Below are 21,471 nucleotides of genomic sequence, written 5' to 3'. Positions count from 1 at the left end.
CATATAGATGACGAGCCAGAGACACACAGATATTAGTAAAGTGAGTGTACATATGGATTTATAAAGACAATATGAGAGGGTGATGAACTGGTGGTGTGTTGAACTGTTATCTTGATCTCATAGAGGGAAATCTGAAGCCAGTTTATTCAATTGATTGTGGTACAATTGATTTCCTTCAGGGTTTGTAACTTAAGAATGTTTGGTTTGGGGGAGGAAGAATAAAGCAGGTTTTAGAGCTCCTGCTAAATGTTATCAATATATGAGGAGACCAACAGTTTGCATCCTTATTCTAGGGAATACAGAAGGAAGAAATAAGAAATAGGATGAGAAGCAGCTGAACATGGGCTGAGGTTCAAATATTGACTAACTGTTCTCTCTGCCTACTACCAGAGATAAGTAGTTTTCTGTGCTTTTAGTTTAATCCTTCCTAATCAACAGCAAGGACCAAGCACATTTATTAACACTTTAACAAGAATGGTTAAGAAAGGACATCATCAACAAAACAAAAAGGCATCCTACAGTATGGGAGAATATATTTGTAAATGACAGATCTGACAAGGGGTTAACATCCAAAATATATAAAGAACTTACACACCTCAGCACCCAAAAAGCAAATAACCTGATTAACAAATGGGCAGAGGATGTGAAGAGACGGTTCTCCAAAGAAGAAATTCAGATGGCCAACAGACACATGAAAAGATGCTCCACATCACTAATCATCACAGAAATGCAAATTAAAACCACAATGAGATATCACCTCACACCAGTAAGGATGGCCACCATCCAAAAGATTAAGAACAACAAATATTGGCGAGGATGCGGAGAAAGGGGAACCCTCCTACACTGCTGGTGGGAATGTAAGCTAGTTCAACCATTGTGGAAAGCAATATGGAGGTTCCTCAAAAAAAATAAATAAAAATACCATTTGACCCTGGAATCCCACTCCTTGGAATATACCCAAAGAATACAACTTCTCAGATTCAAAAAGGCATATGCACCCTTATGTTCATCGCAGCACTTTTTACAATAGTCAAGATATGGAAGCAACCTAAGTGTCCATCTGTAGATGAATGGATAAAGAAGATGTGGTACATATATACAATGGAATACTATTCAGCCATAAGAAAGAAACAAATCCTACCATTTGCGACAACATGGATGGAGCTGGAGGACATTATACTCAGTGAAATAAGGCAGGTGGAGAAAGACAAATGCCAAATGATTTCCCTCATTTGTGGAGTATAACAATGAGGCAAAACTGAAGGAACAAAATGGCAGCAGACTCAGAGACTCCAAGAAGGAACTAGTGGTTACCAAAGGGGAGGGGTGGGGGAGGGCGGGCGGGGAGGGAGGGAGAAGGGGACTGAGGGGTATTATGTTTAGTACACACAGTGTGGGGGATCACACAGAGAACAGTGTAGCACAGAGAAGGCACATAGTGGATCTCCGGCAACTTGCTGCACTGGACAGTGACTGCATTGGGGTCTGGGCGGGGACTTGATAATATGGGTAACTGTAGTAACCACATTGTTTTTTCATGTGAAACCTTCATAAAAGTGTATATCAATCATATCAAACAAAACCCTACACAACACACCACCCTGGGACTCTCTAGTCCCCTCCTGGCCTGAGCCAGGAGCTCTGTCCTTTTGCTTTATGCCTAAATAAAAGTCTCTGCCTTGCTCTCCTAAAAAAAAAAAAGAATGGTTAAGAATTCAGGCTATGGCACCAAGCAGATCTGGATTTGCATCCCAGCTGGAACATACATTAATGAGCTTCAGATCTTGAGCAAGTAGCATTTCTGTGCCTCCTTCCTTTTGGCTTCTCATGTCCTAAATCTCTACTTCTGTACACTTCCTTGGATTCTGTCTCCGTCTAGTTACAGCCTCTCCTTACTCCTCCTTCACTAAACTTATTAAAAGAGTTATCTACGTTCAGTATCTTTTCATTCTCACTTCCCTTTCACTCCTCAAACCCTTAGCTAGTTCATCCAAGCCCCTCCCAATTAAAATTACTCTCCCCAAAGTCACCAGCAACTAACTTATTGCCATACCTAGTGTGTACCTTTCAGTCTCCATCTTACTTGACCTCCTGGGACATGCCATTAACCACTACCTCTTCTTAAATATTACTTCTTTTCTGGTTTTCCTCCTATATCTCTCATTATTTTTCTTCAGTCTCCTGTGCTGGCTTATTCTCCTCTGTCCATGTCCTAAATATTGTTGTCTCTCAAGGTTTATCTGCTTGCCCCTCTTTTCTCCCGCATTGTTGGCTTTAACTGTCATGTACAGACAACTGCCAAATCTACCCCTCTTCTGAGTTAAACCCCTTCAGCTGGCTACTCAATAATCCTGACCGAGAAGTTCCACAGAGAGCTCAACAGACCAGAACTGACCTTTGTCCTTTTAATTGTATTTATTTATATTACGTTCTCCTTGCTTTTATTCCTTCCATCTTTATTTGTGTTTATTTCTTATTCTACTTTCTTGTTCACTTTCTCTAATTTTTCTTTTTTTCTAAATTGCTATTAGCTTTATTTTGCCCTCATTAATTGGAAAATTATATTTCAGTTTTCCAGTCCATTAATAGTTGCCTTTGCTTTCCCTGTTAACATTTCCAACCACATATGACAACTGTTTCAACATGCCCCTAAACTGAACTTCTTCGTCAACACCTCACAGTCCCTCACTATCATCCAGTTACATATCTTCCTGCACTCTCTGTTTTGGCAAATGGCATTATCATCTATCAGGTTGCATAATTGAGAAACCTAGAGTCATTCTAGATTTTTGCTTGCTTTTCATCCTCCACATATAATACGTTATCAAATCTTTCCAGTTCTACCACTGTAGTATCTCTTAAGTATGTGTTCTTTTCTGTAACACCGTTCTCTAAGCTTAAGTGCACAGTGTTTTTCTCTACTCTTTCAGTTATCCACTTTTTTTGTCATCTTGCTTCCCATCACTTCATCTCCTATACTATCATCATAAGCAAGTCTTAAAAATGTTAATATGACAATACAGTCTCCCAGTTTAAAATCCTTCTGTGGTTCTCTGTGCTATACTGATAGGAACTTCTTACTCTCTTCCTTGAATATACGTTCTTTTACATTGGTATCGTTGGTCATACTTTTTCTCAGCCTGGAATGCCCTCTCCTCACCTCAGTCTCATCCCAATTCAACTCTTTCTCATTCTTTAAGACTAAAGAAAGCCATCCTCATCCACTCTAAAATGTGTCTCTTTACAACACCCTACTAGGGTAATTTCACTTCTTTACAGCCCGACTATATCTTGTATACAATCTTATTTTAGTGCCTATGATACTTTATTTGTAGTTATTTGCTTTATCTCTTCTTAGTAAACTATGAATTTTTTAAAAACAGAGACTGTACCTTATTCATGCTAGTATTCCTAGGGTCTGGTACATACGGACTTCAAGATATGTTGCATATGTTTAGAAGAAACCAACAGAGGCTTTAATATTTGAAAGAACAGAAGTAGTTCAATTGGCTATGAAAGGAAGATTATTGGGAAATGAGATTTATTTATTCATGAAAATAAATGACACAAGTAGGTTCAGTAATCATTTTATATATAATTTTCTAATTTTTGATACATTCCATTTTCTCCACTGAACAGAATAATTTTATTTTTTCCTTCTCTAGCATTCAAGTGTTTCACTGTCTTAAGCATGAAGGAACAGGTGGCAGGACACTGCTAGTAGATGGATTCTATGCAGCAGGACAGGTACTTCAAAAGGCGCCTGAGGAATATGAACTCCTCAGCAAAGTGCCATTGAAGCATGAATATATTGAAAATGTTGGAGACTGTCACAACCACATGATTGGGGTTGGACCAGTCTTGAATATCTACCCATGGAATAAAGAACTTTATTTGATCAGGTGAGTACCAAAGAACTATCTCCCAGTGTAATTTATTTACCAAATATTAGCCTAATGTAATGAAAATCTCTAAGATCCTTATATCTGCCACACTTTAATCTTGCTATTCCATAGATTCTTCTCAGTATAATTCCTATTCCTAGTCTAATTCCCATGGAATAGTAAACAGACCAACAGGCAAGGAAAACTAGATTTTTGTAGTTGGTGGAGGAGAGTTGAGATAGTATTTTAAAACGAAAACACTATTAAAATAAAGAACAATTATTTAATTGTGCTAGTGACCAAGCAGCTATGGTATCCAAAAGCATGATGACCACATTTGTCTGTAGCCCAGATTTATGCAAATCTCCTAACCTGTATATCCAGTAGTCTACTAAAATACCACCACTTAGATATCTTCTAGGATCATAAAACACATCATATTCAAGACTGAACTCATCACCTCTACTCATTTCCAGCCTGTTCTTCCATATCCAGTTCTGAAGAAAAAAATTAATTATTACCCCTAACACATAGTAGGAACTATGTAAATACTAATTCACTTCCCTTGGATGCCCTCCTCTGGAAAACTATCAGTCATCTCTTGTATCTCCATTGCCTAGAATAATGAGTAGGTGCTCAGTATTTTTTCCAACATTTTATTATGAATATTTTTAAACATACCAAAAACTTGAAAACACGGGAGAAACCCATAGACCTACAACCTAGATTCTACTATTAAGATATTACTATACTTGCTTTATTACCTAGCTATCCATTTATCAACTAATCTTATTTTTGATACATTTCAAAGTACATTGCAGATAGGAAAGGAGTACATGTCTCTTTGAAATGCTTCAACAGTTGTATCCTTAAGTAGAGTTCAATATTTGTTTACATATTTTTTATAGTGAGGTAAAATTTACATACAATGATGTTAAAAATAGTAAATATACACTTGCTGCATTTTGACAAATGTATACACCTATGTAGACCAAACCCATATCAAGATATAGAATGCTAACATCACTGCAGAATGTACCCTTATACCCCTTCCCAGTCCAGCCCTACACACACACACCCCCAGAGGAAACCATTTTTATTTTTCAGCACCATATATACTTTTGCCTGTTCTAGAATAGTAAATCCATTCTTTTATGAATAAACAACTGGGCTGTTTCCAGGTTGGGGTTATTATGGATAAAACTGTCATGAACATTCATGTAAAAGTATTTTTGTTATATATGTGTTTTCATTTCATTCACATAAATACCTAAGAGTGGAACTGCTGGGTCATAGAGTAAGTGTGTGTTTAGTTTCATAAGCAGTTGCCAACAATGAATGAGAGTTGTAGCTTCCCCACATCCTTTCCAACACTTTATGTTGTCAGCCATTGTGATGGATATGTCCTTGGGGTTTTAATTTGCATTTTTTTGATGATTGATGATGTTGAGCATCTTTCCATGTGCTTATTGGCCATTCATATGTCATCCTTTGTGAAATATCTGGTTAAATCTTTTGCCCGTTTTTTCACTGGGTTGTCATTTCATTATTGAGTTGTAGGAGTTCTTTATATACCCTGGTCACCAGTTATTACCTCATATATGTTTTTAGAATATTATAGTCTGTGGCTTACCTACTAATTTTTTAACAATGTCTTTTGATGAGCAGAAATTTTAATTTTAATGAAGTGTAATTGATCAGTTTTTCCTTTAATGATCATTGTTTCTGTGACCTGTGTAAGAAATCTTTGACTACTCCAATGACATGATGATATTCTATTTTTTCTAAAGGTGTTCTGGTTTTATCTTTTACATTTAAGCCTGTAATCTATCTCAAATTAATTTTTCCATGTTGTGAGGTAGGGGTGGAAGATCATATATTTCACATGTGGATATCCAGGTGTTATTACTACCATTTGGTGAAAAGATCTTCCTTTCTCCTATTGGATTGCTTTTGCAACTCTGTCAAAAATCAAATGACCATATAAATGAGGGTTTCTTCCTGGCCTCCCTATTTGGTTCCATTATCTATTTGTGGATCCTTGTGACAATTCCACACTGTCTTGGCTACTTGAGATTTATAGTGTTTTAAAGTCAGGTAAAATGTTTATGAACTTTGTTCTTTTTCAAAATTATTTTGGATATTCTAGATCAGGGGTCTACGGAGTTTTCTATAAAGGGCCAGATAGTACATTTTTAAGCCATATGTATTTTAAGCCAGATAGTACTTTGTGAGCCATATGATCTCTGTCACAACTACTTAATACTATTGTGGAAGCACAACGGTAGCCATAGACAATATGTAAATGAATGGGTGTGGTTGTGTTCCAATAAAACATTACTTACGAAGACAGGCAGTGAGCTGTATTTGGCCCACAGACCATAGTTTGCCAACCCTTGTTCCAGACTATTTACATTTCCATATAAATTTTAAAATCCTCCATGTAAGAACTTATTCACTATGTAAGAATTTGCTCACCATCTAAGAACTTGTTCGTTATGCTTCAGAAGATTGGAGACTGAAGAGAACTAGGCTTGAGATGGATTAATGACTGTGCATTGAGCATTGACCCCCCTATACAGAATTTTATTGTTGTTAACAACCATTTGATCAATAAATATGAGAGATGCCCTCTCAAAAAAAAATTTAAAATCCTCTTGTCAATTTTTTAGGATAAAGCCTGTTAGGATTATGATTAGGATTGCTTGAATTTATAGATCATTCTGGGGAGAAGTGACAAACTAACAGTTTTGAGTCTTCCAATCCATGAACATGATCTTATCTTTCTATTTATTTAGGATTTTCAGCAGTAATTTGCAGTTTTGAAGACACGGATATTGTATATATTTTATGTTTTGATGGTATTATGAAATAAAATTTTAATATTATTTTCCAATTGTTTGTTGCCATTATAAAAAGTAACTGTATTCTTTTTAAGTTACCATGGTATTCTATAGCCTTGCTAAGATCATTCATTAGTTCTAAGATATTTTTGTTTGTTTTTTTAGGTGTCTTGGGATTTTCTACATTAACAGTTGTGTTTTAGGGACAGATTCATTTCTTCCTTTCCAACATATATACTTATTTATTTGTTTTTCTTGCTTTATTACACTGCTAGCACTTTCAGTACTATATTAAATAAGAGAGGCAAGACCAGACATGCTTAGGATGAGAGTGTTCAGTATTTTGCCATGTATGATGTTAGCTATAAGGGTTTCAAGTGGTATCTTTTATCCACTTGAGGAGTTACCCTTCCAAGTTTGCTCAGTTTTTTAAAATCATGAATAGATTTTAAACTTTGATAAATGCCTTCTCTTCATTTCAGTTATCAATTAAAATAATCATGTGATTTTTCTTCTTTATTCTGTTAATATGGTAAATTATATTTATTTATTTTCAAGTGTTAAACCAACCTTTCACTCCTAGGATAAACTGTACTTCATCATGATTTATTACTGTACACACATGTGTATATTAATAGTGTAGTCCAATCAAGAGATACATATCACACAGTATGTTAAACAGGTAAAGTTTAATATAAAAATTATGAACTCTGATAAAAGAGTAACTATAAGATATAGGGAAATTCTGTATAGTGCCCTAGGACTAAGGCAGGGTATCCAAGGAAGAATAAACCTGGAAGTGGTTCAGACCTTAAAGAAAGAGTGTTTCAGCCACCTTGAAGCAGACAAGTTGTTGTTTTGGCCAGGCAGGTGCTGGTCTAGAGTTGTTTAGCAAACAATAGGCCACCTTACCTGACTATAGGGAAAAGGCAGAGAAGACAGTCAGCAAGATGGTACAAGGAGATCTGGGTGCAAGTGAAAGCAGAAAGATTTAAGAGCACATAGATTGCAGGAGATGGGAGTTAGGGATGGGAGCTTGCTGAATGACTCTTCAGTATACAACCCTGCCAAACATGGGAGGCTGCACACAAGTCATGCAGGAGCTTTCCCAGGGAGTCTAGACAGGTGGCTGCATGCAGGAGGAGGCTCTGTGAGAGGGTTGTAGAAAGGTTATCGCCAAGATGATGTTTCAAAATCACACAGGTAATAACTCCTTGGGCCCGGAGGGCTGGTACTACCTAATAGACTCACATCACAGAGCCAGACTCTGGCCAGGGCCCGAAATAGCAAGAGAAACACTTTATCCTTCAGTTTCCTTCCACCTTCCTCTACTGAGAAAGTTTAAAATTGAGAGAGAGGATTAAAAATGGTGGTGAGAGATGTGAAGCAGAAACCTCCTCCCAAAATGACATATAATATGAAAATATAGCAAATACATCAAATCCTGACAGAGCAACAGGAAAGAAGGCTGTGTCAGACTGTCTACACCTGGGGAAAAGACCAGGCCTCAAGGAACAGAGTAAAGTACCAAAGCCGTGATCCAGCGGGACCCAAGCCCCTCCCCCACCCCAGTTCACCAGAGGGAGAAAGAGAAACAGAGCAGGGAGGGAGTGGAGGCCTAGGACTGCTGAACACCCAGCCCTGGAGGTCTGCTCTGGGAGCATGAACCTATATTACATGCTGCTCTAGAAATTAGTGGGGTTGGAAAGCTAAGAAAGGTGGAATACTTGGAGACACTGAGATTCCAGCTGCTTGTGGAAAACAGGGATCCACATCCAGCTGCTCTGAGACAAAAGAAAGATGGGCAGTCTGAGAGAATTCCTAAGAGAGAGGGCTGCTAAAGGGGCAAGGATTGTACAGAGCTTGCTGCTCAGGGGAAAGGACAGGTGCAAAAAACTGGGCACAATCTGTCCAGCAGGTTGGGAACTTTCAGGAGCTTCAGGTGTTCCATCTCCCTGGCTGGCTATGCAGCTCTGAGGCCAGACACCATGATATGCAGCCTGCTGTGCCTTCCTCCCAACTAGCTCACAAATTGGCTGTCCCTGCTATTGGGCCAGACCCACCTATAGCAGCTACAAGTGCAAACCATAGAGGCTTCTCCCTGCACACTCAGCCTACTGATCCTGGCAGTGGAGACAGGCAGCTGCAGCAAGGAAGCAGGAAAGACCTTCTTCCTCCCAACAGGCACCAGTGCTGCTCTTCTGCAACCCCTGCCATGGCTCAGGACCTGAGCAGCTCCAGAGAGTAGACTTTCTGGGCACTAGAGGGCACCACCTACAAAAATGAAATGTTAGGAAGTTGGCGGCGTGAATAGAGCAGCGGAAATCTCCTCCCAAAACCACATATACCTATGAAAATATAACAAAGACAACTCTTCTTAGAATAAAGACCAGAGGACACAGGACAACATCCAGACCACATCTACAAGTGCGAGAACCCAGCGCCTCGCAAAGGGGGTAAGATACAAACTCCGGCCTGGTGGGTCACGAGCGCCCCTCCCCCCAGCTCCCGGTGGGAGGAGAGAAGTCACAGCTGGGAGGGAGAGGGAGACCAGGACTGCTGAACACCCAGCCCCAGCAATCCGCACCAGAGCGCAGACACAGTGCATGCGCAGGGTCCCGGATACTAGGGAAACAGGGCAACAAGACGGGTGAACGGGTACCGGAGGCCAGCGCCGGATGACAAAAGAAAAGAGAGCGGCCATCTTTTTTGTTGTTGTTGTTGTTGTTGTTTCATTGTGGCGTGTGCTTTTTGGAAGTCTTAAAGGGACAGGGACCCCAATACTAGGGAAACAGGGTAGCAAGACTGCTGAGCAGGTGCCCGAGGCTGTCGCCAGAGAATAAAGAAAAACGAGGGGCCATTTTATTTATTTATTTATTTTTTGTGGTCGTTGTTTGGTTTCGGCGGGTGCTTTTTCGAAGTCTTAAAGGGGCAGGGCGGGACACTTAGTCCAGAGGTAGGGATTCCAGGGATCTCTGGGCACTCTAATCCCCTGGGCTACAGGGAGCACAGAGGACCCTTATGGAGATAAATAGCCTCCCGGCCGCTCCTCCTAGAACGCAACTCCACCACTTTGGAGCCACAGCCCAAGCCAGGCCACGCCCACAGCAACAGTGGAGATAAACTCCATTGCAGCCGGGCAGGAATCAGAAGCCCTGTCTGTGCACACCTGCCCAGCAAAAGCCACTAGAGGTCGTTACTCTCCCAGGAGAGGAAGGCCACAAACCAACAAGAAGGGAAGTTCTTCCAGCCGACACTAGTCCCAGCTCTGCAAACTATTCCTATCACCATGAAAAGACAAAATTACATGCAAACCAAGATCACAGAGACACCAGAGAAGGAGGCAGAACTAACCAGTCTTCCTGACAAAGAATTCAAAATAAAAATCATAAACATGCTGACAGAGATGCAGAGAAATACGCAAGAAAAATGGGATGAAGTCCAGAGGGAGATCACACATGCCAGAAAGGAGATCACAGAAATTAAACAAACTCTGGAAGGATTTATAAGCAGAATGGATAAGATCCAAGAGGCCATTGATGGAATTGAAACCACAGGAACGCATAGAAGCTGACATAGAGAGAGATAAAAGGATCTCCAGTAATAAAACAATATTAAGAGAACAGTGTGACCAATCCAAAAGGAACGATATCCGTATTATAGGGGAACCAGAAGAAGAAGAGAGAGGAAAAGGTACGGAAAGTATCTTGGAAGAAATAATTGCTGAAAACTTCCCCAAACTGGAGGAGGAAATAATCAAACAGACCACGGAAATACACAGAAACCCCAACAGAAAGGATCCAAGGAGGACAACACCAAGACACATAATAATTAAAGTGGCAAAGATCAAGGACAAGGAAAGAGTTTTAAAGGCAGCTAGAGAGAAAAAGGTCACCTATAAAGGAAAACCCATCAGGCTAACATCAGACTTCTCGACAGAAACCCTACAGGCCAGAAGAGAATGGCATGATATATTTAATGCAATGAAACAGAAGGGCCTTGAACCAAGGATACTGTATCCAGCACGACTATCATTTAAATATGATGGCGGGATTAAACAATTCCCAGACAAGCAAAAGCTGAGGGAATTTGCTTCCCACAAACCACCTCTACAGGGCATCTTACAGGGACTGCTCTAGATGGGAGCACTCCTAGAAAGAGCACAGAACAAAACACCCAACATATGAGAATGGAGGAGGAGAAATAAGAAGGGAGAGAAGAAAAGAATCTCCAGACACTGTATATAACAGCTCAATAAGTGAGCTAAGTTAGGAAGTAAGATACTAAAGAGGCTAACATTGAACCTTTGGTAACCACAAATTTAAAGCCTGCAATGGCAATAAGTACATATCTCTCAATAGTCACCCTAAATGTAAACGGACTGAATGCACCAATCAAAAGACACAGAGTAACAGAGTGGATAAAAAAGCAAGACCCATCTATATGCTGCTTACAAGAAACTCACCTCAAACCCAAAGATATGCACAAACTAAAAGTCAAGGGATGGAAAAACATATTTCAGGCAAACAATGGCGAGAAGAAATCAGGGGTTGCAGTACTAATATCTTTCAAAATAGACTTCAAAACAAAGAAAGTAACAAGAGATAAAGAAGGACATTACATAATAATAAAGGACTCAGTCCAACAACAGGATATAACCACTCTAAATATATATGCACCCAACACAGGAGCACCAGCATATGTGAAACAAATACTAACAGAACTAAACGAGGAAATGGAATGCAATGCATTCATTTTAGGAGACTTCAACACACCACTCACCCCAAAGGAGAGATCCACCAGGCAGAAAATAAGTAAGGACACGGAGGCACTGAACAACACAGTAGAGCAGATGGACCTAATAGACATCTATAGAACTCTACATCCAAAAGCAACAGGATATACATTCTTCTCAAGTGCACATGGAACATTCTCCAGAATAGACCACATACTAGCTCACAAAAAGAGCCTCAGCAAAATCCAAAATATTGAAATTCTACCAACCAATTTTTCAGACCACAAAGGTATAAAAGTAGAAATAAATTCTACAAAGAAAACAGAAAAGCTCACAAACACATGGAGGCTTAACAATATGCTCCTAAATAAGCAATGGATCAATGAACAAATTAAAATAGAGATCAAGGAATATATAGAAACAAATGACAACAACGACACCAAGCCCCAACTTCTGTGGGATGCAGCGAAAGCAGGCCAAACAGGAAAGTATATAGCAATCCAGGCACACCTGAAGAAGGAAGAACAATTCCAAATGAATAGTCTAATATCACAATTATCGAAATTGGAAAAAGAAGAGCAAATGAGACCTAAAGTCAGCAGAAGGAGGGACATAATAAAGATCAGAGAAGAAATAAACAAAATTGAGAAGAATAAAACAATAGCAAAAATCAATGAAACCAAGAGCTGGTTCTTTGAGAAAATAAACAAAATAGATAAGCCTCTAGCCAAATTTATTAAGAGAAAAAGAGAATCAACACAAATCAACAGAATCAGAAATGAGAAAGGAAAAATCACGACAGACTCCACAGAAATACAAAGAATTATTAAAGACTACTGTGAAAACCTATACGCCAACAAGCTGGAAAACCTAGAAGAAATGGACAACTTCCTAGAAAAATACAACCTTCCAAGACTGACCAAGGAAGAAACACAAAAGTTAAACAACCAATTATGAGCAAAGAAATTGAAACGGCAATCAAAAAACTACCCAAGAACAAAGCAACCGGGTTGGACGGATTAACCTCGGAATTTTATCAGACACACAGAGAAGACATAATACCCATTCTCCTTAAAGCTTGCCAAAAAATAGAAGAGGAGGGAATACTCCCAAAGTCATTCTATGAAACCAACATCACCCTAATACCAAAAACAGGCAAAGACCCCACCAAAAAAGAAAATTACAGACCAATATCCCTGATGAATGTAGATGCAAAAATACTTAATAAAATATTAGCAAACCGAATTCAAAAGTATGTCAAAAGGATCATACACCATGACCAAGTGGGATTCACCCCAGGGATGCAAGGATGGTACAACATTCGAAAATCCATCAACATCATCCACCACATCAACAAAAAGAAAGACAAAAACCACATGATCATCTCCATAGATGCTGAAAAAGCATTTGACAAAATTCAACATCCATTCATGATAAAAACTCTCAGCAGGGGGCGGAGCCAAGATGGCGGCGTGAGTAGAGCAGTGGAAATCTCCTCCCAAAAACACATAGAGCTATGAAAATATAACAAAGAAAAATCTTCCTAAAATAGAGACCACAGGACACAGGACAACATCCAGACCACATCCACACCTGCAAGAACCCAGCGCCTTGTGAAGGGGGTAAGATACAAGCCCCAGCCCGGCGGGACCCGAGCGCCCCTCCCCCCGGCTCCCGGCGGGTGGAGAGAAACCGGAGCGGTTTTTTTTTTTTTTTTTTTTTTTGGCGAGCGCTTTTTGGAAGCCTTAGAGGGACGGGCCCCCGTTGCTGGGGAGGCAGGGTGGCGGGACCGGTGAGGAGGTGCCTGGGAACGGCGCCGGAGGACAAAGAATATCCCGCGTTTCTCCCTGCGAGACCTGGGGGCGGGTGCCTGAGACCGGTGCCTGAGGACGGAGGAGGTCGCGCGTTTTTCCCCCTTTTTTTTTTTTTTCTCTTTTTGGCGAGCGCTTTTTGGAAGCCTTGAAGGGACGGGGACCCCAGTGCTAGGGAGGCACGGTGGCGGGACTGGTGAGCGGGTGGCTGGGACTAGCGCCTGAGGACAAAGAATATCCCCCGTTTTTCCCTGCGGGACCGGTGGGCGGGTGCCTGAGACCGGCACTTGAGGACAGAGGAAATCGCGCGTTTTTCCCCTTTTTTTTTTCTCTTTTCTGCGAGTGCTTTTTGGAAGCCTAAAAGGGACAGGGACCCCGGTGCTAGGGAGGCAGGGCGGCGGGACTGGTGAGCGGGTGCCTGGGACCGGCACCTGAGGACAAAGAATATCCCGCATTTTTCCCGGTGGGACCGGTGGGTGGGTGCCGGAGACCAGCACCTGAGGACTGAAGAAATCGCGCGTTTTTCCCCTTTTTTTTCTCTCTTTTTGCCGAGTGCTTTTTGGAAGCCTTGAAGGGACAGGGACCCCGGTGCTAGGGAGGCAGGGCGGTGGGACTGGTGAGCGGGTGCGTGGGACCAGTGCCTGAGGACAAAGAATATTGAGCGTTCCTTCCCTGCGGGACCGGTGGGTGGGTGCTTTTTGGAAGCCTTGAAAGGACAGGGACCCTGGTGCTAGGGAGACAGGGCAGCAGGACCAGTGAGCGGGTGCCTGGGACCGGCACCTGAGGAAAAAAAAAAAAAATCGCGTGTTTTTTCTTTTTTTTTTCCTTTCTGTTCCCTCTCTCATTGTTGCTGTTGTTGTTTTGGTTTGGAGAGTGCTTTTTGGAAATCTTAAAGGGGCAGGACAGGTCACTTAGACCAGAAGCAGGGAATCTGGGGATCTCTGGGCACTCTAACCCCCTGGGCAGCAGGGAGCACAGAGGCCCCTTACGGAGATAAATAGTCTCCTGGCTGCTCCCCCTCTAACGGGGCTCCACCATTTTGGAGGAACAGCCCCAGCCAGGCCAAGCCCACAGCAACAGTGGAGATAAACCCCAAAGCAACTGGGCAGGAAGCAGAAGCCCTGTCTGCGCACAGCTGCCCAGCACAAGCCACTAGAGGTCGCTATTCTCCCAGGAAAAGGCTACAAACCAACAAGAAGGGAAGCTCTTCCAGCGGTCACTTGTACCAGCTCTGCAGACTATCTCTATCACCATGAAAAGGCAAAACTACAGGCAGACAAAGATCACAGAGACAACACCTGAGAAGGAGACAGACCTAACTAGTCCTCCTGAAAAAGAATTCAAAATAAAAATCATGAACATGCTGACAGAGATGCAGAAAAAAATGCAAGAGCAATGGGATGAGATGCAGAGAAAAATGCAAGAGCAGTGGGATGAGATGCAGAGAAAAATGTAAGAGCAGTGGGATGAAGTCCGGAAGGAGATCACAGATGTCAGGAAAGAGATCACAGAAGTGAAACAATCCCTGGAAGGATTTATAAGCAGAATGGATAAGATGCAAGAGGCCATTGAAGGAATAGAAGCCAGAGAACAGGAACGTATAGAAGCTGACATAGAGAGAGATAAAAGGATCTCCAGGAATGAAACAACACTAAGAGAAATATGTGACCAATACAAAAGGAAAAACATTCGTATTATAGGGATACCAGAAGAGGAAGAAAGAGGAAAAGGGAGAGAAAGTGTCTTTGAAGAAATAATTGCTGAAAACTTCCCCAAACTGGGGGAGGAAATAATCGAACAGACCATGGAATTATACAGAACCCCCAACAGAAAGGATCCAAGGAGGACAACACCAAGACACATAATAATTAAAATGGCAAGGATCAAGGACAAGGAAAGAGTTTTAAAGGCAGCTAGAGAGAAAAAGGTCACCTATAAAGGAAAACCAATCAGGCTAACATCAGACTTCTCAACAGAAACCCTACAGGCCAGAAGAGAATGGTATGATATACTTAATGCAATGAAACAGAAGGGCCTTGAACCAAGGATACTGTATCCAGCACGACTATCATTTAAATATGATGGTGGGATCAAACAATTCCCAGACAAGCAAAAGCTGAGGGAATTTGCTTCCCACAAACCACCTCTACAGGGCATCCTACAGGGACTGCTCTAGATGGGAGCACCCCTAAAAAGAGCACAGAACAAAACACACAACATATGAAGAAGGGAGGAGGAGGAATAAGAAGGGAGAGAAGAAAAGACTCTCCAGACAGTGTATATAACAGCTCAATAAGCGAGCTAAGTTAGGCAGTAAGATACTAAAGAAGCTAACCTTGAACCTTTGGTAACCACGAATCTAAAGCCTGCAATGGCAATAAGTACATATCTTTCAATAGTCACCCTAAATGTAAATGGACTTAATGCACCAATCAAAAGACATAGAGTAATAGAATGGATAAAAAAGCAAGACCCATCTATATGCTGCTTACAAGAAACTCACCTTAAACCCAAAGATAAGCATAGACTAAAAGTCAAGGGATGGAAAAACATATTTCAGGCAAACAACAGTGAGAAGAAAGCAGGGGTTGCAGTACTAATATCAGACAAAATAGACTTCAAAACAAAGAAAGTAACAAGAGATAAAGAAGGCCACTACATAATGATAAAGGGCTTAGTCCAACAAGAGGATATAACCATTCTAAATATATATGCACCCAATACAGGAGCACCAGCATATGTGAAGCAAATACTAACAGAACTAAAGAGGGAAATAGACTGCAATGCATTCATTGTAGGAGACTTCAACACACCACTCACCCCAAAGGATAGATCCACCGGGCAGAAAATAAGTAAAGACACACAGGCACTGAACAACACACTAGAACAGATGGACCTAATAGACATCTATAGAACTTTACATCCAAAAGCAACAGGATATACATTCTTCTCAAGTGCACATGGAACATTCTCCAGAATAGACCACATACTAGCTCACAAAAAGAGCCTCAGTAAATTCCACAATATTGAAATTCTACCAACCAATTTTTCAGACCACAAAGGTATGAAAGTAGAAATAAATTCTACAAAGAAAACAAAAAGGCTCACAAACACATGGAGGCTTAACAACATGCTACTAAATAATCAATGGATCAATGAACAAATCAAAATAGAGATCAAGGAATATATAGAAACAAATGACAACAACAACACTAAGCCCCAACTTCTGTGGGATGCAGCGAAAGCAGTCTTAAGAGGAAAGTATATAGCAATCCAGGCACACTTGAAGAAGGAAGAACAATCCCAAATGAATAGTCTAACATCACAATTATTAAAACTGGAAAAAGAAGAACAAATGAGGCCTAAAGTCAGCAGAAGGAGGGACATAATAAAGATCAGAGAAGAAATAAACAAAATTGAGAAGAATAAAACAATAGCAAAAATCAACGAAACCAAGAGCTGGTTCTTTGAGAAAATAAACAAAATAGATAAGCCTCTAGCCCAACTTATTAAGAGAAAAAGAGAGTCAACACAAATCAACATAATCAGAAATGAGAATGGAAAAATCACGACAGACTCCACAGAAATACAAAGAATTATTAAAGACTACTATGAAAACCTATATGCCAACAAGCTGGAAAACCTAGAAGAAATGGACAACTTCCTAGAAAAATACAACCTCCCAAGACTGACCAAGGAAGAAACACAAAAGTTAAACAAACCAATTACAAGCAAAGAAATTGAAACAGTAATCAAAAAACTACCCAAGAACAAAACCCCGGGGCCGGACGGATTTACCTCGGAATTTTATCAGACACACAGAGAAGACATAATACCCATTCTCCTTAAAGTGTTCCACAAAATAGAAGAAGAGGGAATACTCCCAAACTCATTCTATGAAGCCAACATCACCCTAATACCAAAACCAGGCAAAGACCCCACCAAAAAAGAAAATTACAGACCAATATCCCTGATGAACGTAGATGCAAAAATACTCAATAAAATATTAGCAAACAGAATTCAACAGTATATCAAAAGGATCATACACCATGACCAAGTGGGGTTCATCCCAGGGATGCAAGGATGGTACAACATTCGAAAATCCATCAACATCATCCACCACATCAACAAAAAGAAAGACAAAAACCACATGATCATCTCCATAGATGCTGAAAAAGCATTTGACAAAATTCAACATCCATTCATGATAAAAACTCTCAGCAAAATGGGAATAGAGGGCAAGTACCTCAACATAATAAAGGCCATATATGATAAACCCACAGCCAGCATTATACTGAACAGCGAGAAGCTGAAAGCATTTCCACTGAGATCGGGAACCAGACAGGGATGCCCACTCTCCCCACTGTTATTTAACATAGTACTGGAGGTCCTAGCCACGGCAATCAGACAAAACAAAGAAATACAAGGAATCCAGATTGGTAAAGAAGAAGTTAAACTGTCACTATTTGCAGATGATATGATACTGTACATAAAAAACCCTAAAGACTCCACTCCAAAACTACTAGAACTGATATCGGAATACAGCAAAGTTGCAGGATACAAAATCAACACACAGAAATCTGTAGCTTTCCTATACACTAACAATGAATCAATAGAAAGAGAAATCAGGAAAACAATTCCATTCACCATTGCATCAAAAAGAATAAAATACCTAGGAATAAACCTAACCAAGGAAGTGAAAGACTTATACTCTGAAAACTTCAAGTCACTCTTAAGAGAAATTAAAGGGGACACTAATAAATGGAAACTCATCCCATGCTCATGGCTAGGAAGAATTAATATCGTCAAAATGGCCATCCTGCCGAAAGCAATATACAAATTTGATGCAATCCCTCTCAAATTACCAGCAACATTCTTCAATGAATTGGAACAAATAATTCAAAAATTCATATGGAAACACCAAAGACCCCGAATAGCCAAAGCAATCCTGAAAAAGAAGAATAAAGTAGGGGGGATCTCACTCCCCAACTTCAAGCTCTACTACAAAGCCATAGTAATCAAGACAATTTGGTACTGGCACAAGAACAGAGCCACAGACCAGTGGAACAGATTAGAGACCCCAGAAATTAACCCAAACATATATGGTCAATTAATATTTGATAAAGGAGCCATGGACATACAATGGCAAAATGACAGTCTCTTCAACAGATGGTGCTGGCAAAACTGGACAGCTACATGTAGGAGAATGAAACTGGACCATTGTCTAACCCCATATACAAAGGTAAACTCAAAATGGATCAAAGACCTGAATGTAAGTCACGAAACCATTAAACTCTTGGAAAAAAACATAGGCAAAAACCTCTTAGACATAAACATGAGTGATCTCTTCTTGAACATATCTCCCCGGGCAAGGAAAACAACAGCAAAAATGAGCAAGTGGGACTACATTAAGCTGAAAAGCTTCTGTACAGCGAAAGACACCATCAATAGAACAAAAAGGAACCCTACAGTATGGGAGAATATATTTGAAAATGACAGATCTGATAAAGGCTTGACGTCCAGAATATATAAAGAGCTCACACGCCTCAACAAACAAAAAACAAATAACCCAATTAAAAAATGGGCAGAGGAACTGAACAGACAGTTCTCTAAAAAAGAAATACAGATGGCCAAGAGACACATGAAAAGATGCTCCACATCGCTAATTATCAGAGAAATGCAAATTAAAACTACAATGAGGTATCACCTCACACCAGTAAGGATAGCTGCCATCCAAAAGACAAACAACAACAAATGTTGGCGAGGCTGTGGAGAAAGGGGAACCCTCCTACACTGCTGGTGGGAATGTAAATTAGTTCAACCATTGTGGAAAGCAGTATGGAGGTGCATCAAAATGCTCAAAACAGACCTACCATTTGACCCAGGAATTCCACTCCTAGGAATTTACCCTAAGAACGCAGCAATCAAGTTTGAGAAAGACAGATGCACTCCTATGTTTATCGCAGCACTATTTACAATAGCCAAGAATTGGAAGCAACCTAAATGTCCATCTGTAGATGAATGGATAAAGAAGATGTGGTACATATACACAATGGAATACTACTCAGCCATAAGAAGTGGAAAAATCCAACCATTTGCAGCAACATGGATGGAGCTGGAGAGTATTATGCTCAGTGAAATAAGCCAAGCGGAGAAAGAGAAATACCAAATGATTTCACTCATCTGAGGAGTATAGGAACAAAGGAAAAACTGAAGGAACAAAACAGCAGCAGAATTACAGAACCCAAAAATGGACTAACAGGTACCAAAGGGAAAGGAACTGGGGAGGATGGGTGGGCAGGGAGGGATAAGGGGGGGGAAGAAGAAGGGGGGTATTAAGATTAGCATGCATGGGGGGGAGGGAGAAAGGGGAGGGTGGGCTGCACAACACAGAGAGGACAAGTAGTGACTCTACAACATTTTGCTAAGCTGATGGACAGTAACCGTAATGTGGTTGTTAGGGGGGACCTGATATAGGGGAGAGCATAGTAAACATAGTATTCTTCAGGTAAGTGTAGATTAAAAATTTAAAAAAAAAAAAAAGAAAGAAAGAAAGAAAAGGGGGATTACTCCTTAACAGGATAAAACTATTGGTAAATCAAAGATCAACGCATGCTTTAAATATCCTTAATGTTGATCACTTAAAGGGTGTCAGATGATCAGCTATGGAGGTACTCTTTTCTGATAATATTCCTTTCTCTTAATTAAAAAAAAAAAAAAAAAAAAGCAGTTACTGTGTGCTGACCTCCAATGAGTTCTGCACAGTGGTATAGAGGGCATGTCAAAGGGTGGGCAAAGGGTCTGTTTGTTTCTACGCAGAAGATCAAGGCCTAGCTTGGATACCCAGAAAATGAACTAAGATACGATATGAGGAGGAGCTTCCGGCATCAGCACTCTCTGGAGGACTCGTGCCGGGGGATGATCATCAAAAAGCCTCCACAGGGATCCGGACGATGCTGCGGTTGTGGCTGCATCCAGCCCACCGTCTCCTGGACTTGCCATAAGAAGGAGGAGGGAGATGTCTAGGCTGGCATGTGCATACAGTGAGACAACGAATTTGACTGGATCTGTACTGTTGGAACTCAACCAGGAGTTGGGAGGGGTGCAAGTTGTAGCACCCCAAAATCTCATGACTATAGACTATCTATGGTTAAAAGAACATATGGGATGTGAACAGATCCCAGAAATGGGCTGCTTTAATTTGTCTGATGGTTCAAGTACAGTTGGAAAATATCCATCATATCATAGATAAATTTTCACAAATGCCTAGGGTGCCTAAATGGTTTTCTTGGCTTCACTGGAGATGGCTGGTAATTATAGATTTGCTTTGTTTATGTCACCGTATTCCTATTATGTCAATATGTGTGTGCAAATTAGTTAGTAGTTTAAAACCTATACATACTTAAGGTACTATACAAGAAGATATGTCAAAGAAATAATCAATCCTCCCAAGTTTCCTTCATATGCTACATCTATAGCTTTTCTTCTTCCTTCCTAATTACAAACTTTAAATAGAATTCGTGCCTCATATCGAATTTACCGAGTATCATAATTCCTCCAGGTGGTAAAGATACCTCGAGACAAGTGCTGGGCATAGAAGCCACGGCATAAATCTGCAAAGAAGTAAAAAGCTAACCTTTGCAAACAATATGGCCTCTCTCTCACTTACCAACTTTACATTTCCCTGTATGGCCCCGGAAGATGACTGGTTAGCCAGAGACGGGTAAGATTCCTCAAGGGAGGAACAACCTAAGACAGGCACAGTCGCAGGGGGGCCATCAGGTGAGAATTTGGGGATCAACAGAGGTGAGGCTCAGAACCTCACCCCCCCTGCTTTGAGAGAAATCTTCTGCATCCGTGGATGTCTTGCTGCCCTTGTCTAGCCTGGATTAATACTTAGTCCATAGGCACACACCTGATCATCTGATCATCTACATTTGCCTTCTTACAGCACTAAACTATGTTTTCTACCTTTATCTTGCATCTACCTACCACTTCAGCATTTTATTAAAAATAAAAATAATAATAATAATAGGAGAAATGTGGGATCAACATATAAATCAAGTACAAAAATCAAATGAATATTCATATTTGACCTGATGGTTTATAGGTCATATTGCATGATCAAAACCGAAAGTTTCTGTGATGACTGCCCTTGTACTGTTCACCATATAAGAATTTATTCACTCTGTAAGAAT

The 21,471-nt window shown here is 40.5% G+C and overlaps 1 protein-coding gene across 3 annotated transcripts in view; it reads left to right on the top strand.

The window, feature by feature from the left end:
* The window catches only part of TMLHE (trimethyllysine hydroxylase, epsilon), a 104,339-nt gene that overhangs the window by 46,854 nt on the left and 36,014 nt on the right, over positions 1–21,471 (top strand). For 2 of the 3 annotated variants that reach the window (XR_012127477.1, XM_073227856.1), the window contains exon 7: positions 3,666–3,902. Coding sequence is in view for 2 of the 3 variants with exons in the window: in XM_073227856.1 (XP_073083957.1) it covers positions 3,666–3,902 (237 nt within the window). In the remaining variant the exon portion in view is untranslated. Of the gene's footprint in view, positions 1–3,665; positions 3,903–6,682; positions 6,749–21,471 lie in introns of those variants that run through there. The other variant, XM_073227857.1, reaches the window with a different exon arrangement.

The sequence above is a fragment of the Manis javanica genome, chromosome X (assembly GCF_040802235.1).
Source record: "Manis javanica isolate MJ-LG chromosome X, MJ_LKY, whole genome shotgun sequence".
Classification (NCBI taxonomy): domain Eukaryota; kingdom Metazoa; phylum Chordata; class Mammalia; order Pholidota; family Manidae; genus Manis; species Manis javanica.
Note: the sequence above shows the minus strand (reverse complement) of the source record. Positions and strands in the feature narration are given on the sequence as shown.